General features: G+C 39.1%; 1 protein-coding gene across 4 annotated transcripts in view; it reads right to left on the reverse strand.

The window, feature by feature from the left end:
- The window catches only part of LOC134190725 (intermembrane lipid transfer protein VPS13C-like), a 31,365-nt gene that overhangs the window by 2,338 nt on the left and 12,525 nt on the right, over window positions 1-16,502 (reverse strand). For 3 of the 4 annotated variants that reach the window (XM_062659215.1, XM_062659216.1, XM_062659214.1), the window contains exons 47-94: window positions 15,709-15,854; window positions 15,354-15,647; window positions 14,941-15,301; window positions 14,766-14,882; window positions 14,549-14,707; window positions 13,339-13,438; window positions 13,098-13,270; window positions 12,917-13,036; window positions 12,434-12,844; window positions 12,295-12,372; window positions 11,936-11,977; window positions 11,706-11,864; window positions 11,555-11,644; window positions 11,406-11,477; window positions 11,179-11,342; window positions 11,030-11,117; window positions 9,629-9,769; window positions 9,483-9,572; window positions 9,317-9,433; window positions 9,158-9,256; window positions 9,004-9,096; window positions 8,766-8,870; window positions 8,610-8,696; window positions 8,484-8,543; window positions 7,836-7,964; window positions 7,623-7,762; window positions 7,415-7,565; window positions 7,208-7,351; window positions 7,036-7,148; window positions 6,846-6,972; window positions 6,638-6,781; window positions 6,485-6,566; window positions 6,354-6,423; window positions 6,187-6,292; window positions 5,901-5,966; window positions 5,788-5,844; window positions 5,574-5,713; window positions 5,434-5,515; window positions 5,256-5,369; window positions 5,115-5,190; window positions 4,510-4,667; window positions 4,397-4,442; window positions 4,211-4,334; window positions 4,093-4,156; window positions 3,986-4,036; window positions 3,282-3,376; window positions 3,076-3,220; window positions 2,918-3,001 (exon numbers count right to left, since the gene is read on the reverse strand). In XM_062659215.1, coding sequence (XP_062515199.1) covers window positions 2,918-3,001; window positions 3,076-3,220; window positions 3,282-3,376; window positions 3,986-4,036; window positions 4,093-4,156; window positions 4,211-4,334; window positions 4,397-4,442; window positions 4,510-4,667; window positions 5,115-5,190; window positions 5,256-5,369; window positions 5,434-5,515; window positions 5,574-5,713; window positions 5,788-5,844; window positions 5,901-5,966; window positions 6,187-6,292; window positions 6,354-6,423; window positions 6,485-6,566; window positions 6,638-6,781; window positions 6,846-6,972; window positions 7,036-7,148; window positions 7,208-7,351; window positions 7,415-7,565; window positions 7,623-7,762; window positions 7,836-7,964; window positions 8,484-8,543; window positions 8,610-8,696; window positions 8,766-8,870; window positions 9,004-9,096; window positions 9,158-9,256; window positions 9,317-9,433; window positions 9,483-9,572; window positions 9,629-9,769; window positions 11,030-11,117; window positions 11,179-11,342; window positions 11,406-11,477; window positions 11,555-11,644; window positions 11,706-11,864; window positions 11,936-11,977; window positions 12,295-12,372; window positions 12,434-12,844; window positions 12,917-13,036; window positions 13,098-13,270; window positions 13,339-13,438; window positions 14,549-14,707; window positions 14,766-14,882; window positions 14,941-15,301; window positions 15,354-15,647; window positions 15,709-15,854 — 5,874 coding nt within the window. The remainder of the gene's footprint in view (window positions 1-2,917; window positions 3,002-3,075; window positions 3,221-3,281; window positions 3,377-3,985; window positions 4,037-4,092; window positions 4,157-4,210; window positions 4,335-4,396; window positions 4,443-4,509; window positions 4,668-5,114; window positions 5,191-5,255; window positions 5,370-5,433; window positions 5,516-5,573; window positions 5,714-5,787; window positions 5,845-5,900; window positions 5,967-6,186; window positions 6,293-6,353; window positions 6,424-6,484; window positions 6,567-6,637; window positions 6,782-6,845; window positions 6,973-7,035; window positions 7,149-7,207; window positions 7,352-7,414; window positions 7,566-7,622; window positions 7,763-7,835; window positions 7,965-8,483; window positions 8,544-8,609; window positions 8,697-8,765; window positions 8,871-9,003; window positions 9,097-9,157; window positions 9,257-9,316; window positions 9,434-9,482; window positions 9,573-9,628; window positions 9,770-11,029; window positions 11,118-11,178; window positions 11,343-11,405; window positions 11,478-11,554; window positions 11,645-11,705; window positions 11,865-11,935; window positions 11,978-12,294; window positions 12,373-12,433; window positions 12,845-12,916; window positions 13,037-13,097; window positions 13,271-13,338; window positions 13,439-14,548; window positions 14,708-14,765; window positions 14,883-14,940; window positions 15,302-15,353; window positions 15,648-15,708; window positions 15,855-16,502) is intronic. The other variant, XM_062659217.1, reaches the window with a different exon arrangement.

The raw sequence follows: 16,502 nt of genomic DNA on the forward strand, positions 1-16,502 counted from the left end.
CCACAGACATATTGATTGAATTTTTCAAGACTATAAATTATTGCCAAAAGCTCCTTTTCTATTTGAGCATACCTAGTCTCAGGATCTCTCAATGCTCTACTTGTATAAGCAACAGGTTGTCCAGATTGGAGTAGTGCTGCTCCCAATCCTTAGCTGGATGCATCACAATGCAACATCACTCGCTCCTGGGATCAAAGTACTTCAAAAGTGGTGCTATCGTCACTGTGTCTTTCATCCTCTGATATGCCTCATCTTGGACTGTTGTCCTTACAAACTCCGCATCTTTATGAGTAAGTTGTCTCAGTGGTTCTATCACGTCTGTCAGGTTTTTCAAATACCTGGCAAGGTAGTTCACCATGCCCATTATCCTCCGCACCCCAACTATGTCATTGGGTTTCTCCATTTCAACTAGTGCTCTGATCTTTGCTGGATCTGGTTTGACTCCTTCGTTGGTTAAGATATGACCCATGTACTTGACGTTATCTAGCTTCAACCAAAAATTCTCCTTGTTCAGCTTGATTCCTCTTGATTCACACTTTGCAGGAAACGAATTAACTTCTGATCATGATCTTTAATTGCCTCCTCTTTCGTATCTCCGTCGCCAGTAATCAAGATATCATCTGCCAATGCCCAGATTCCTGGTAGGTCTTCCACGGCATCACGAATTCGTTTTTGGAAAACCTCTGGTGCGATATTTATGCTGAAGGGCATTCTCTTCCACCTATGTCTACCAAAAGGGATCCCAAAGGTGGTCATCTCACTTGCTGCTTGATCCAATTCTACATGCCAAACGCCATTCTTAGCGTCTGCCACAGCAAAGACCTTTGCTTTGCTCAACCGAGGGAGAACTTCCTCAAGTGTTGGCATCTGGTAGTGACTCCTCTGCAAAGCTTTATTGAGAGGCTTTGGATCTAAGCATATTCTAATATGATTGTTTGGATTTCCAACCACAACCATGTGCAACACCCATTTTGACGGTGCTTCCTGTTTCTCAATTATTTTCAGGCTTTCCAGTCTCTCTAATTCTGATTTCAGCTTAGGTTTCATTGCAACAGCAACTCTTCAAACTGGTAACTGTACTGGTTGCACAGTCTCATCAACTTCAAATTGCAACTTCTCGCCCAGTCGACCTATTTCACCCTCAAATACATTTTTGAGTCTTGCAGACAGACCTGCCAATGTCAGTCCTGGGTGATCAATATCTCTTTGCTGCTGGTCTCTCTTCTGTTCCTCCATTGCTCGTATCTTGTCATACTTGATTTCTACCAACCCCATTTACTGTACAGACCTAGCTCCAAAAATAGAGGATGTCACCCCTTCAACAACAACAAAGCTGCCCCTGTACTTCTTGTGATTCTTCAGGTTTCGTAGAGAAATATTGCATTTGCCTTCTGCTTTGAGCTTGGTCTTGTTAAACATAGACAATTGTTGCTCTGCGGGCTCAATTTTCGTTCCTGTGGCACATCTTCTTTCCGAATGACATTACAAGTTGCCCCAGTGTCTAACTGAAACTTGACGTTTCTTCTACCCATTTTCATCAATGCAAATATCTGTTTCTGATACCCTTGTACTGAATTGACACCTTCTTCCTGAGTAAGAGTCAATGACAACAGATCGTCTTCATCACTACTCTGTAGCATGCAATGGACTGTTTTCTTGTCTGCTGTGCCTGATCTACATTTCCTCGCGAAATCATTTATCCTGCTGCACTTGCTACATTTCTTCCCGTTTGCTGGACAGTTATCACGTCCTCTTGCATGTTTCAATCCACAGTAACTGCACTCATATCTGGAAATCTCAGGTATTCTTGATTGTCCTGCTGTCTTCCCAGGCTTGGACTTCACCGTCTTCTTGGAGCGTCTAACTACATGTACGTCATCATCTCCACTCGCTCCCATATCCTTCATTTGTTTCACAGTTGCTTCATGGGCTCTACACACATCTACACAGGATGCTAGAGTCAACACCTTCTTCTGAAGCAATTGCTTCCTCAGGTTATCATCAAGAACTCCAAAGACAATTTTGTCCTTCAATATTTCATCAGTTTTATCTCCAAACTGACATCTATGCGCTATTTCCTTTACTGCGGTTAGGAAAGTATCAAATGTCTCACCTGGCTGTTGTTGTCTCCTATCCATGAGATACCTCTCGTATGTCACGCTTGTTTCTCCAATGCAGTGGGCCTCCATTAGTTCCAATACCTTGGCCATATCTCTCTTCTCTGCATTATTCGCGAACGACAAGTTGTTATATATTCTCAGTCCCGCATGCCCGATGAACGTTACAAACGTCAGCAGACGGTAATCATCTGTCTGGGAATTGAGACATGCCACTATCTCATAGGAATTCCAAACCTGCTGCCACTCTCTCATGTTCTGCATCGCACTGTCGCTTGTACTAGAACTGCGCCTGCAACTGCAGCTGGCTCCGCAGTGTGTGCGTCATCTTGTGGCTCGAGCATGGCAGGGACCTCTGGCTAATGCTCATCGCCTGACATGTTGTGTCAATTGTTCTGCTCTTGCCGCAAGTCAATCCAACACTCCTGACACCATGTACCGTGTTATACATCTATATTCCACTAAGAGAAACAATGTCTAAATCTACCCGTAGTCTAGTCTAGTGTCCCGTATACTCACACTACTTAGTCTACCCTACAGTCTTATAAGTTATTGTTGTAGTTGACAACTCATCATAGAAGTAATAAAATAAGTGTGACACACACACACACACACACACACACACACACACCTGCAGGCACGCACGCACACACACATGCACACACACACACACACACACACACCTGCACACACACACACACACACACACACACACACACACACACACACACACACACACACACACACCTGCACACAAACATACATGTGCATACCATCACTACATTGCACTGGTGACTTACTTGTCGAGAATCTTTGTTAGGGGCTTTAAAAGCCTTCGTTTCATTCTCCTTTGATTTCTTATTAAAGATTCCTGTTTTGTAGGTCTGAAGCAAATAAACATGACACATATTTGTTTATAATAAAATAGATGAACAAGGCTACAAGTAGAACTGACAACCTTGAGAATAAATTGAATAGCTGGCCCCTTTCCTGACATAAACTCTCGTACTTCACTAATTTCTCTTAACTTAGTTGACCATGGACTCTTCAGCTCTCCTTTGTCAATGAAGTCCATATCACCTTCTTCCATCAGAATTACACGTCTTTACAAAATTGGTATGACACAATTGCAACTGAGCATATGCTTTATGCGAAATCTATTACTTGTTTGTAACAATAATGACTAGTTTAGGATTGTCCAGTATATCACTGTGAGCAAAGTAGACATCTGATTCAGAAAATTCACCATTATCAATCACCTGCAATACAGAGGGTCAAGCATTCCAGTCTGTTAAACAGTCACACAAACGACACACACACTTCTGTTATTGTTTGACATAAGCTGTTTATCTGGTTTAGTAACGCCTACAAAACTATATTTAGTAGCAACTGAAAATCAAAAGAAAAACACAAAAGACACAGACCATACTAGCTCCTCTCAAATGTCAACTTCTACTGCAAAACAAATTAAGAAAAAGTAATGAGAAAAAAAGGAAGTGGAAAAGAAAAAGGAAATAGAAGCAAAAGAGAAAGAAAGAGAAAAGCATAAAACAAGGAGAAAAATAGGAAAAGAAGAATGGAGGAAAATCAGCTACCAAAGAATCTAACAAGCGTGCAAATTAACAGACAAACAAATACAGCACATTCGACAACAGTAAACTGAAACTGCAATTTTCATAAAGATGCTGCATATAAATAGCTGTGGACCAGTTTCGAAGTCCTTTCACAACTTAATTCTTTCATAATTACCTACATCATCTTTCAACAGTATTATTATCTTTAATTAAAATTTATGCATTAACAGCCAGACAACACAAGAAGTTCCTCAATGTTCTGACCAATACACAAAATGACGAAACTAGACTTGCCTGGAGGAAGAAGTTGCCAGTTGCTGTATGAAGATTGTAAGGGTGGACAACCTACCAGATCCCATGTTACTACTGGAGTACAAATCAACAGACAGACACCAGTCTACCTTGTTTGGGTTAATAAACCTTGGAAAACGAAGACGAACAACCTCCGCATCCAAATCAACGGCACTGGCAAACAGACACAATGAACTCTTTCAAGTACATTACAATCTCATATCTTACTTGCTGATTCCTTGGAATGTACTGCTTGCCAGCTCAACTACACCACCAACAGGCCGAGCAACAAGACCGATGACTCCTTTCCCAACACCCTTAAAGAAACCTTCAACACCCTCTTTCTTTGCTCCTTTGCAGACAACATGAATTCCATTTTACCCACTATGCTGACAGCCAACAGAATATATGTACCTTCAAATGGCTTTGTTACCACTCCTGTGACACCATGTAGTAAGCCCTATAGAAAATGTAAATAATGTGGTATAGCACTACACATTGCCATGTATCTTAGCACTGCTCAATACCCCAAAAAATCCCTTTGTTCCCTTCACCAGTCCCTCTCCTACATTCTTTGGCTGTTTGCTAGTTGCTAGGTCTTTCTGGTACTTGTCATCAAACGTCAGCTTGGCAATGCCCTTGCCCAAGGTTCCAGTGATACGAGACACAGCACCAAATAGACCACCTACAACCACAAAATACTAAAATGTGCAATTCATTTTGACAACATTCTCACTACAAACTACATCATCCCATGAATAGTAAAATGTATGTGACAATACATATTGAAAGCAATGACAGATTTGCTCCATAGTACTAGTAACTAATGTGCAAACTCTGAACAATTGTAATTACAGACTTGCAAAACTTGTCAAATGAAAAACTAAGTTATTCAGATTTGTTTAATGGCAATTAAAAGCACAAATTCTCAAACACGCCAACAACACAACTATAACTGCATGACAATGTACAATAGCTGTTTGTCAGATATCATTTACAGTACGTGCATGAAAGATGTTCGTACAACTGTGCACATTAATATTCTTCCATTAAAATTTGAACACCTAATGACTTAATTTGCTGTTTTGCTTCAATGAAAGTGAATCAAGCACAATTCTATGCTCATCCTTACCAACAGTGTGGCTGACAAGACTTCGAACACCAAAGGCAAAACCAATGGCAAATTCTTGAGGTCCCTGCACAGCACCCTGATAATACAGAATACTACTTACACAAATCACACTCAATTTCACAGCTTGTATGCTGTTTGTACTTGATATGGCTCATAAAACAAATCAAACACACCATCCTTGACCTTGTTCACTAAACCAAATGGATTTCCAATGACATCCAAACCAAGAACCAAAGCATAAAATTGTTTAAGAGCCTGACAAGACAGCAAATTGATGATCAGCTTGAAACAAGATAAATCACCTCAATTCTAATCTTGCCTGTGACGTGTAGTGTTTTTGAATGCTTTTTTGTAGTTGCTTGTCATTCATTGATTTGCTAGAGACCTCATAATATGAAAGCCTGCAAAACACTACATATGTATCGAGCTCAAGGTAGCACAATGTACCTTCAGTATCACCTCAGTTCAATGTCTTGAACATCTGTCAACACTACACCAATAGATTTGAGCACCGTAGTCACAAATTGCACTGGAGCTAGAGAGCTTGATGCATCGTCTTCTCCAGTACCAAAAGCATCCATAGAAAAGCTGACATGAACCTTCATAATATTATAATACATTAATTAATTAAATAGCACAGAAAAGACAAAAAGCATTCACAGAAATTGTTTACCTTCACTGGAGAAAGGTGGAAAAAGTCAATAAACATTTTTTGACCTTTAGCAGCAGCCTGGAAAATACATATTGTCTTTCACAGTGGACATAAAATAAATTGGACAAAGAGACCTCAACAGCTGATGACTGAGACAAACTACTGCTGACTCTGTCCTGATCTTTCTTGTAACCAATAAACTAAAACCAATACACTAAATTGACTAACAATCGCTACACATGCGCACACACATGCGCACACACTGGACAACAACGAACACACGCACGTGCACACACACACACACACACACACACACACACACACACACACCAGACAAAGCAGAAAAGTCAGACAAACCAACCACACAAGATGATAATGAAAGATAAAAGACAGATACACATGCACAAACAACTGACAAACCTCTCGTTTATCATTCGATTTCTCAGGAGCAAACACTTGAATTATATTGGTGATAAATCCCATGTCCACTTGAACACTTATCTCCTGAACCAAAATCATGAAGTACCTACAACACCAAAAACATAGGTTCTATATAGATCATATTAAAAGATGACTGAAAACCAAACTTGATCTGGCGAACACTGCTCTCAGGCATGCGATGAATAACAACACTTGCCTCAAGAAAAGGTTTTGGGGCTAGGTATGTACAAATTGATTGTAGAAATGATCCCACTAGTCATAAGATATGCAATCATACCAGCCTGAGCTGCAACCGACTTAGGAGGCTTGACAGGATGAAAGATGGTAGAGAATACATTATGCAATACCTGATTGTCAATCTAAATTGCAGAAGGCGCAAATCATTGTTGACACAATAGCATACAACTAATCAATGTGCTACTAGGCTCACTTGCATTCTGTTCACCACAGCATGGACATGAAGATGATGCTTTGACTTGGTAAACTGGCAGTAGATGCCCTCATGGAATGTACGTCTCAAATCTCTCTTTTTAGGAGCAGTTAACTTCATGTTTTGAAGATCACTGAAGTCAACCTGATAGCAAAAACATTAAGCATGAAAGACCACCTACGTAACTTAAAATCACACAACAGCTTACCTTAAGATTGGTTTCTTTCATTTTTGATCTGTCTCGATAGAGAACTTCAAGTTTGTGACACATTTCATAGCTCTCAGGTTCCCAGCGCTTCTTCTTTTCGGGCTTAGATTCCCACTGGTATCCAGAGCTGCCATGCCAAACAAACTTGAATAAGTAGTAACGAGTGTGAAAGATGCTTGACACTATGTACCTTGTAATGCCAATATATGCTGCTGTAACACCACGGTAGTTATTGACTAACGCGATGCCTACACCTTGCAAAGCGAATGAGATCTCCAAATCAGGTCTTTCTACATGTTCCGTCTAGTTAAAAACCAAGCCTTGTAAAACATCAATTTCATTGCCTCTAATTTCCTACTGACTTCTGTTGCCTTCTCCACTACACGCTTATCATTTGTAAAGAGCAGAACACGCTGTAACCCATCAAGAAAAGAGGCCCAATAGATCTTAACCGGATTCTTGTCAGAACTAGATGGTTGAGAAAGCTCTATCTTCCCATGATTGTCCTAAAATGTTAAACCTTCTAGTGCAGTTATGAACAACACTAACAAGGTATGCATTATACGTACTTGCAACAAGTTATTTTCGTAGATGTCTGTAGCAGTACTAGTATCACCAAAACGCCAGCACAACACCCTTTTGCCAAGAGGATTAGACCACGTGAAAAGCCTTGACTGTTGTGACTTAATTGAGAAATGCTTATCTGGAGCATCTTGTGATCTTAGCAAAACAATTCATCTAAACAACTGCATACGGTCCACAAAATGCAAGTAATACTTTTGCCAGAACTCAACAGTAACTCTCTCATCCATGCAGCTGTTTTCTATCCTTATAGGAGCAGCTCCATTATAGTACTGAGAAAAGGCTATTACAATTGCTGAGTCAGACACCTGTACTTCTACATTCAGTGCAGCAACCTACAATCACAGATCACACACATCCCAACCACAACGTAAAGTAAAGAGAGCACATGAAACAAGTCTTTTCTACCTCGCCATTTAACTGTAGCAAAGTAGAGTGGACTTCAGTAAATTTGAATGGTTGAGATCGTGGAGCATCACTAGAACCAACTGCTATTTGCAAGTCACCAGTCTTGCCATCTGGCCACAAAGGACAACACTGTACACAAATATACAAATAAATAAATAATAAATACAACGTTGTCATAAATCAATCAATGCAACAACACAACCAATTCAAATAAAATTCCAACAAAATCTTAGAAAAAGTGTTCCATCTCATAACTTTCTATGTCTGATCAGTCTCTTTCAAGTTTAATTAAGAACATATGTACAGTGTGAGTGTAATCTCATCCCATTATTGCAGCTAACTGTAGATTCTCTACACAGCTACATGAACTTCAATTTGTCAAACTTTTCTCTATCTTCAAATCTCTGTCTTTACATAGTTTGTCAAAACTAGATGCAGCCATTCTATACAGGTCAACTATACTGTAACACAGTTGTTGTCGACTAGATTGCTTGCTATACAATGTCTGACAAACAATCATCGATCCTCCCAAGATTTGTAGGCAAACATTTCACAGAAAACAATTACAAATTAGAGAGTATTGACAACTACAAATGCCTGTTACCATACTGAAACACTGCTACAGAACTGACAGATTATATGGCTTACCTGTTCAGAATCAACCCTGAGAGGATGAGAAGATGGACCCTCAAAACAATAAATCGTGTACTATTGTAACACGAAATTTATCTCCATTACAATAAGAACAGCCATAATCTACAACAATCACCATACAGGAGTGTTGTTGGAAATTAATTGGTACGGTGTGAAAGACACTGTTCTTGTCAGACTAAATGATGTCAAATTTACCTTGACACCCACCTACAAAGTACATAATTCAAGTAATACCTGACTACACAGAATCAACTTGCACAAATAATAGAAGCATACCTCATACTCTTTGTTGTCTAGCATACACTTGACTACACCACCACTACCAGCAATATCCAAAGAGAAAGGTTTTGACCATTTTGAGTTAGAAATGCGAAGTTGAGCCTAACACATGCAAACTTGGCTTCATAATTAACTACCATCACATTCAGAAAACACAAAAAAGACAGACAGACAGACAGACAAACAAACAAACAAACGATGCAGAAACAACACAGATGCACACAAATTAACATACCGTCTTCTTAGACCCAGATGTCTTGTCAAATGCCAGCATAACGGCACCAGAACAAGAAGGTTCATGTTCAATTATGTGTTTGACTTCATTGGGCTGCACATACAACCAACCAAAACCAGATCAGTGTCAATATAACGCTAAACACCAGCTATACCTTGTACTGCAAAGGCAAAAATGTCTTATTCACCATCCAGTAGGGACAGAAAAGATACAAATGAACAGACATGTCTGCCACTGTTTGAACACCCAATTGCTATGCAAGAGCATTTGTATGAAGCTCTATTGCAATTGGTACATGACTAAATATGCTCACCAAAGACACAAACTGGCCTTCCATCGCCTTTGTCTTTACTGCAAAAAATGATAGCCCTGAAGAATCTAAGTCTACCTTCACCTCACCAATCCAGTCATGTCCTCCACAGTCAGTTGCCTACAAGCATTAAATATATAAATTCCTTTAGAAAATGCAAACACCTTACCATGATGTGCAGCAATGGCTTTTCGTTTAAGTCTATATCAAATATTGTTGTCTTTTGTCCACCTTCAAGTCCACCCAAAGCTGTAGAATTCTAGTAACACTTCTCATGATTAAACATTGTTAACTATGAAACTGATTGTCACAAACCTCCAATGAAAATGTAATTGGCACAGGAAGTAGATTGTGTACTACTACAGGAGGGCAAAGATGAAGTGTGTGACGAGGCACGTCATCTAGAGACATTCCTTCAGGCACCACACTCTCATATCGATCCTTTGTGACCACCAACTGATAAAACAGCAAAGTAATCTTACATCATTCATTCATTCATTCATATATATTTGAGAGATATTGCCATCACAACAGATATATGTCTACAATAAACTAACCAGGGCCAAGAGCCCTTATGTCACACTACGATTCAGCTAAACCCGAAAAACCGTCCAGCTGGAACGTTAACAGTTTCCTTTCATTGGAAATGTTCCATTTTATTGCATGACAGTAAACATAAAAATCAGGTATTTAAAGCTTCCCACTACAACGACTAAATGTTTGTCGCAGTTAACAAGACTGTACTTACATAAAAATGCACACAATATTTAGACTGGCTATAAACAGCTACCGCATTTTCTTCTTGTATGTTTAGTGCTATCATTTACATTGTGTCCAAACCAGCTGAATGGTGATTCTCAAAATATACACTTCAGCCCTTTAAGTTCAGTATTGGCCATTAGCAAGTAAAGAAGAAAGTTAGTAGCCAGCAAAGATGTTTATCAGCCCACCTGCCCTATTTAGCTGCAAGGAATGGTTCTGATAATCAATGTAAACATGATCTACTGGCATGCAGTTCGTACAATAGAGTAGTAACAAACAATACAAAATTGGTGCAATACCAGACAATAGCGGTGAGGTTCTCAAGATGTCATGATTGCAGTCAAAAAGAACATTCAGTTTAATCCTCAACAACTAGCTGCTTTTGATATACGTACATATTATATGTGTGAGTGCTGTAGTGTGAATGAAGCTCTTGCTTAGATAGATAAATATGCTACACTGTGCAAGTGCAATGCACAGACTTATATACTGTGAACATGTCCTGAATTCTCCTACACCAGTAATCATGAACCTCTGTCAGCCTTGCTCCAAATAAAGCTTCAGCCTGTTTGATCCTTTAGATACAACGACAAGCCATCTAGCACCACAAGCACTTTTCCTGTCCTCTCAATCTTATGACTTTGCCCCAGTGTTTAGTTGTCTCAGCATCCCATCTGTGCCCAAAAACTTATTAGTTAGACTAGCTAGTAGTGCATCAACTGGCTACTGGCAACTAAGAACTTGTGATAAGTCACTATCTGAAATTTAGTTGCAATGGTCGCACATAATGGCCACTTAGAGAATTGCACTTGCTGCTGTTGATCCGCTGACCCTTACCATTACAGTACTTTTCAGTGAAACACGTATGTGTAAAGGTAAATACCATGCAGGTAAAATTTTGATAAAGATTGTATCATGACACAGTAATAATAACAATAAAACACTGTTTCATACCCGAACACCAAACTTAGAATTATCTGCTGCCTTGCACGTTAAGTTCTTCTTCTTGTCTTTCCAAGTAAATGTCTGACTTACATTGTGACTGTGAAATGCAGTTGCAACTTCAAGTAACAGAGTAGTATTTGCATTTCACTGATTTCTACCTTGGTCCTGGAGGTTTCAACATAAAAGCACAGCTTCCAGTGCCAAGTAAATTAGGATAAAATGTCTCCTCTGGTACAAGCTCTGCCACAGAAACACTCTGTTTCTTATCAGCACCTACATGAACCATCTGTATTTCAGCAGCCACAGCCAGCTTATTCTTAACCTAAAAATACGTCTCCACTCAAACATCTCAACACTCACAAAATCCAACTGTTTGTTGACTAACCTGAAGTGGAGACCGAAATCTGATTATTTTGTGACCTTCGAGTGCTTCGATTTCACACACCAGAGATACATCCTAAACAACATACATTGCTCTAACTTAACTTACTAATATGTCTTGCTGTATCATAGGTGTTCTAAATGTCACTGCACCTTTGCCGTGGAATCAGCAGGCTGAAGAACATAACGATGCAGAGCAGCTTCCAAGACAGGAACTCTTGTAATAGTCTTAAATCCATTGACCTAATTGTTAGCAAAAAATTACTATCTTGCCTTGGCCAGTAATAATAATCTATTTTCAGACCTCCACAGCTATAACACAGTCACCTCCACGACGATGTCCAACTTGATCAGCATTAAAAGTTTCACTGAGAATTTCAGTATTCCCTCGAGTATCTTGAACAAAGGAAAGAGGTACTGTTTGATTAGCAGAAAGGATAATACCAGAACCATTGCTGGGATCCTATTAATAAATAAGGAATTCATGACTTATATCCATGATACAACGTCAAAATTGACATGACAAAATCACACCTTAAACGCAGGACCAGGCCACACTTTCACAGTAATTCCAGTCTATAAAACACGCTTGTAAACAGACTTAATAAAGACTGAGGCTGTCAAAAGTCCTCCCCTCTCACAACACACACACACACACACACACACACACACACACACACACACACACACACACAAACACGTGCACACACACACGCACACACACACCACCACCACCAACAACAACAACAACACCACCAACAACAAAACAGCAACAATATTCACTACTATTGTCTGAAAAGCCTGCCTTTCCATGCTAGTGTTACAAATTTAAAGCAACTGGTTATAATCTCATCATAAACTTTTCTATTCCAATCCATTGTCACATACTGCACCTTGTTGTGAACATCATATGGTGGTACTTGTCTGTGTTTTGCCAGTTGTCCTACAGCTGAGTCTGCATCACTCCAATCCTATAAATTACATGCACCCAAACTCAATCAGTTCTAGAGTTGAAAATTACAAATCACCCACCTCTACCAAAGCAGTAAAGACTTGTAAAGCTGTTTTGCTTACTGTTACTTGCAGAACATCTTCTGAAGCAATGTTTAGTGATAGCAGTGCTTCCGGCACCTCTATTTCTGCTATTGACATTCGATGAGCTGCTTCACTTGTTCCCCGTTGATTTGTGTTTACAGTTCCGTCTGGTTCATCTTCATCAATGTTCTGTTCAGTTGTGACACCCATGGACACATCAAACTGTGCTGCTAGTGTCTCCTCTTCAGCTTTCTGAGGCACTTTTCGCTGTACATCCAATTTCAGTCTCCACCGTCGATAAGTAAACTCATTTTCAAACTGTGGAACTGGTTCAATCAATGGCTCCCAAACAGCCAATGTTTCATTGTAGTATGCAACCTCCAATTCCAAAATTGTAGAAACCGTCATCTATAGAGATAAATCATGAAATACACTGTAAGCAGCACTAACAACAATGTATATGTATATATATATATATACCTCTCCTGACCAATTTTTTACAGTTCCTTGCATCTTTCCATCTACTGACAGTAATGGATAAAAGTATCCGTTGGATTCATTTTCCAGCCGCAGTTCAAAGCTTTCAACCTCAATGTAAAGCTACATGACAAAAGCATTTACTTCACTGTTCACTAAAACCCAAAGCCTCAGTGTGTCAAACTTCTTCTAAAATAGATTCAGCTTGCACCGATGTTTGCCTACTGCGAATGCTTTGGTGTGCTGCTCGATGCCGTTCTATCATGCTAGAGCTCCTGTCTTTCTGAGAGTCACTTCGACGTTTCTCAGAACCAGAAGATTTCAGTGATGCAGGACTGGTAGGAATATTAACATCAACTACAAATTTCAGACACAAAAAAATCAATGCAGGCAAATAGATGAATTAACATCTTCATAGTTCATACTTGTATCATAGTACCATCGACCTGACTCAATGCCTTTACAATGAAAGAGATCAGGAGGTACAGCAGTATCCTCATCTTCTCCCTCTTCTATTTGCAAACGCTACAACCAAATTCTCATCAATTTCTTTTAGAGTTTATGTTGTGCACATCTACAGCTACTTATGAGCCTATGTACATCAATATCTATGACAGTATGTATCTACATATGTCTATTCAGAATGTGTCGCATCCAATCATAACCGCATTCAATTTGCAGTTCTAGAATTGAAACTGAGGGTGTGTCACTACTGTTGGAACTGACAGAACCAGAGCTAAATCAAACAAAAATCTGCTTTGTGAGCTGTAACTGCTAACCAAAACAATGTCAACACCTAGTACGGCTTCATCAGCCACTGATCCATCGACTATCAGAGCAACTTCAGCTAACAGTGCCTCTTGTTGACCTTGTGATGAACACTAATCTTCCTCAAACAGAGCTGTAGAGTGCACAAAACTATCAGTATTCCTGTCTGCAAAATAGTACGCCATCACACTTTTGGGACTTTGCAGAAAAAAAGAAGTGTGTCAGTTCTGTCAGTTCAAGCAGTTCCAGCTTCTTGGACGAAACTGTTGCAATCAGTTCAAACAGTTTCAGAACTAAATCAAGTGCGAGTCCCAGCAGTTCCAGAACAACAGAAACTGTAAATCGAACGCACCCATAGATCATCATTTGCGTTTGGTTGTATGTGACAACCAAAGATAATGAACGAACAGCCAACACAACCACCAAAGTGCATGAAAGGGATTTTCACCAAAACAGTCTTATTCATGTTTGTGAATCTGACAATGTTGGAAAATGCACAATTGAAACAGACTGGTCTGCAACAGCTAATGAAGCAGCAATCGCCTCCTAATGGACTAAAATTACGTAGGAGCTAATTTTGGGGTATACAAACTTTGCCATTTCACAATAACAAATAATTTTAGAACTGCTACATTTTTAGCTGTTTTGTTACAAAATTATTGGGCATGTGCAATGACAGTTGCTTTGTAAATGTTTAGATAGATTTCAAGTAGCATGCATATAAGCAGAATTGCATCTACATTTGTAGAGTTGATCATTTCTAGAGAGAGCTCATAGCTGTGTAAGCAAGAGTAAAACGTATCTTCATTTACTAGTTCATTCAATATGAAACATTATACTGTAGACACTGTGTACATAAGGTATCACCTGCAATGCCTTGCTGGCAGTGTCAGCTACGTGCTTCATCATGCTGATTGTGTAAGGATCCACAGATACATTAATAGATGATATTTTGATTGTTGCGTTCTTTTTCATTATGTCTGAATTGTCAGTATAAGTCAGCTGCACATCAAACGGACTAATAATCTAGACAACAACAAGATCAAGATCAATTCACAAACTATATTGCAGACATTTTTATTACCTCTGCTCTAGGCTGTGTTTTCTCTGAGTAGATACATGAGTGAAGAGCTAAACTTGGCAAAGATGCAAAGACCTTCTTTGAATCTCCTGTCTGTTTGAACATTGCATCTACACTAGCCTACACATCACAACACAACAAATACCCGGTGATAAACCACAGACAAAGTTCTATTTACTGTGAAGTAGAGAGCTCTTGTATGCACATCAAATGAGTTCTCCAAAAGAAAAACATGCATGGTGTCCATCTTGAATGTCACATTTGCTACCACTGGAAGCTTTGCTGTCGGCTCTGGCTCTTCTTCAAAACGATGTTTGTCGGCATGTTTAGACGGTTTTTCAAATACTCTTTCTTGTTTTGTTTTGTCCTCTTTTGGAAGCACTGACTGAACAAAGTTAAGAAGTGAAAGTACAAAGTCCACGCACACAGCAACATTGAGGTTATTCAAAGATCCATCAACAACATGCTCCTCAAAAGAGTTTTTTGAATATGAGACATCCAACATTGGTTCTTTAGATTCTGAATATTTTTCAATCAAGCTAGAGAAACACAGGTATAGAATTTTATTAAGATAGTCAAGCACATTTTTACTGTGTTATGCCATGTTGTTTCTCTCTGATGTCATCAACTAGGAAACTACTGACTGTCAATTTAGTTTCAAGCGTTCCGTCAGAATTGAGATGCACAGTAGTCTTTGCTGTGGTTATTGCCATGCTTGCAATGTTTGCCTCCTTTGACTTGAGTGTGACACCAATCTTTTTCAAACTAGCATTCAAAAACACCTTTACGTGGTCACCATCTATCTTCGCAACTTCAGGAACAATTGTTTGTAACTGAGAGACACTTGCTCGTTTAGGTAGAGCTGTTGCTTGAACAGCAGGAGCACTATAACAAACCAAATTTCAACTGCAGTTGGTGTGTACTGAGAAAGCATTATTTGCAATACGTTGTTGGTTTCAATGACAATGCAAACTCTATGAGACCAAGAACTGATTGTCGATGGACAACAACTTCCACTGCAGCAATATCAGCACTGATCTTATTCTCAACTCCTCCAAATTCAGTCTTGAAAAGTCTTGACATTGAATCAACCTATTATATCAGATGAAACAATCTCAAAACAAGTTATCCAACAACTGGCAGAATAAATTAAGTTGTCAGCCTACACCAATAACAAGTGATCAACTGATTCTGACATCAGATTAAGTATATCAACTAACGAAAGCTTGCCTACTAACTTTTCCCACAATCTGACCGACCTGATCATCAGCTCTAACGACTTTGCAATAAATTATCACTAGAGGAATTCGATTTATGAGCAATGACAACTCTATCCCGAGTCCATACTTGTTTACTTTCTCAATTTTAGATATCATAATTGCTCAAAGTGTTCCTGCATAGTGGTTTCAAGTTGTTTGTCTGTTCGCTAGAAACCCTTTAATTTATCACTTACGTTAATATGCTATATCGCCTTTATTCAGTCACTCATAAATGAATGTACGTCAAACAAAAAAACAGTTTAACAACAACAACACCACAATATTTGTCAATGCTGAAAGCAATGCAAGGAAAACACTCAACTCAGAAAGTAGGTATCTTTTTAATTTAGCATTCGTTGCCTTTTGTTGGATATCTTTGTGTGCTGACTTTGATGTTGGTTGCACGCAAAGACAGCAAATAAAAAGCAGTTGTATGTTAGCATTTGTCACTCACTCACTATCTGATCGTCCAATAAAGCTA

Source organism: Corticium candelabrum, chromosome 15, assembly GCF_963422355.1.
Source record: "Corticium candelabrum chromosome 15, ooCorCand1.1, whole genome shotgun sequence".
NCBI lineage: Eukaryota > Metazoa > Porifera > Homoscleromorpha > Homosclerophorida > Plakinidae > Corticium > Corticium candelabrum.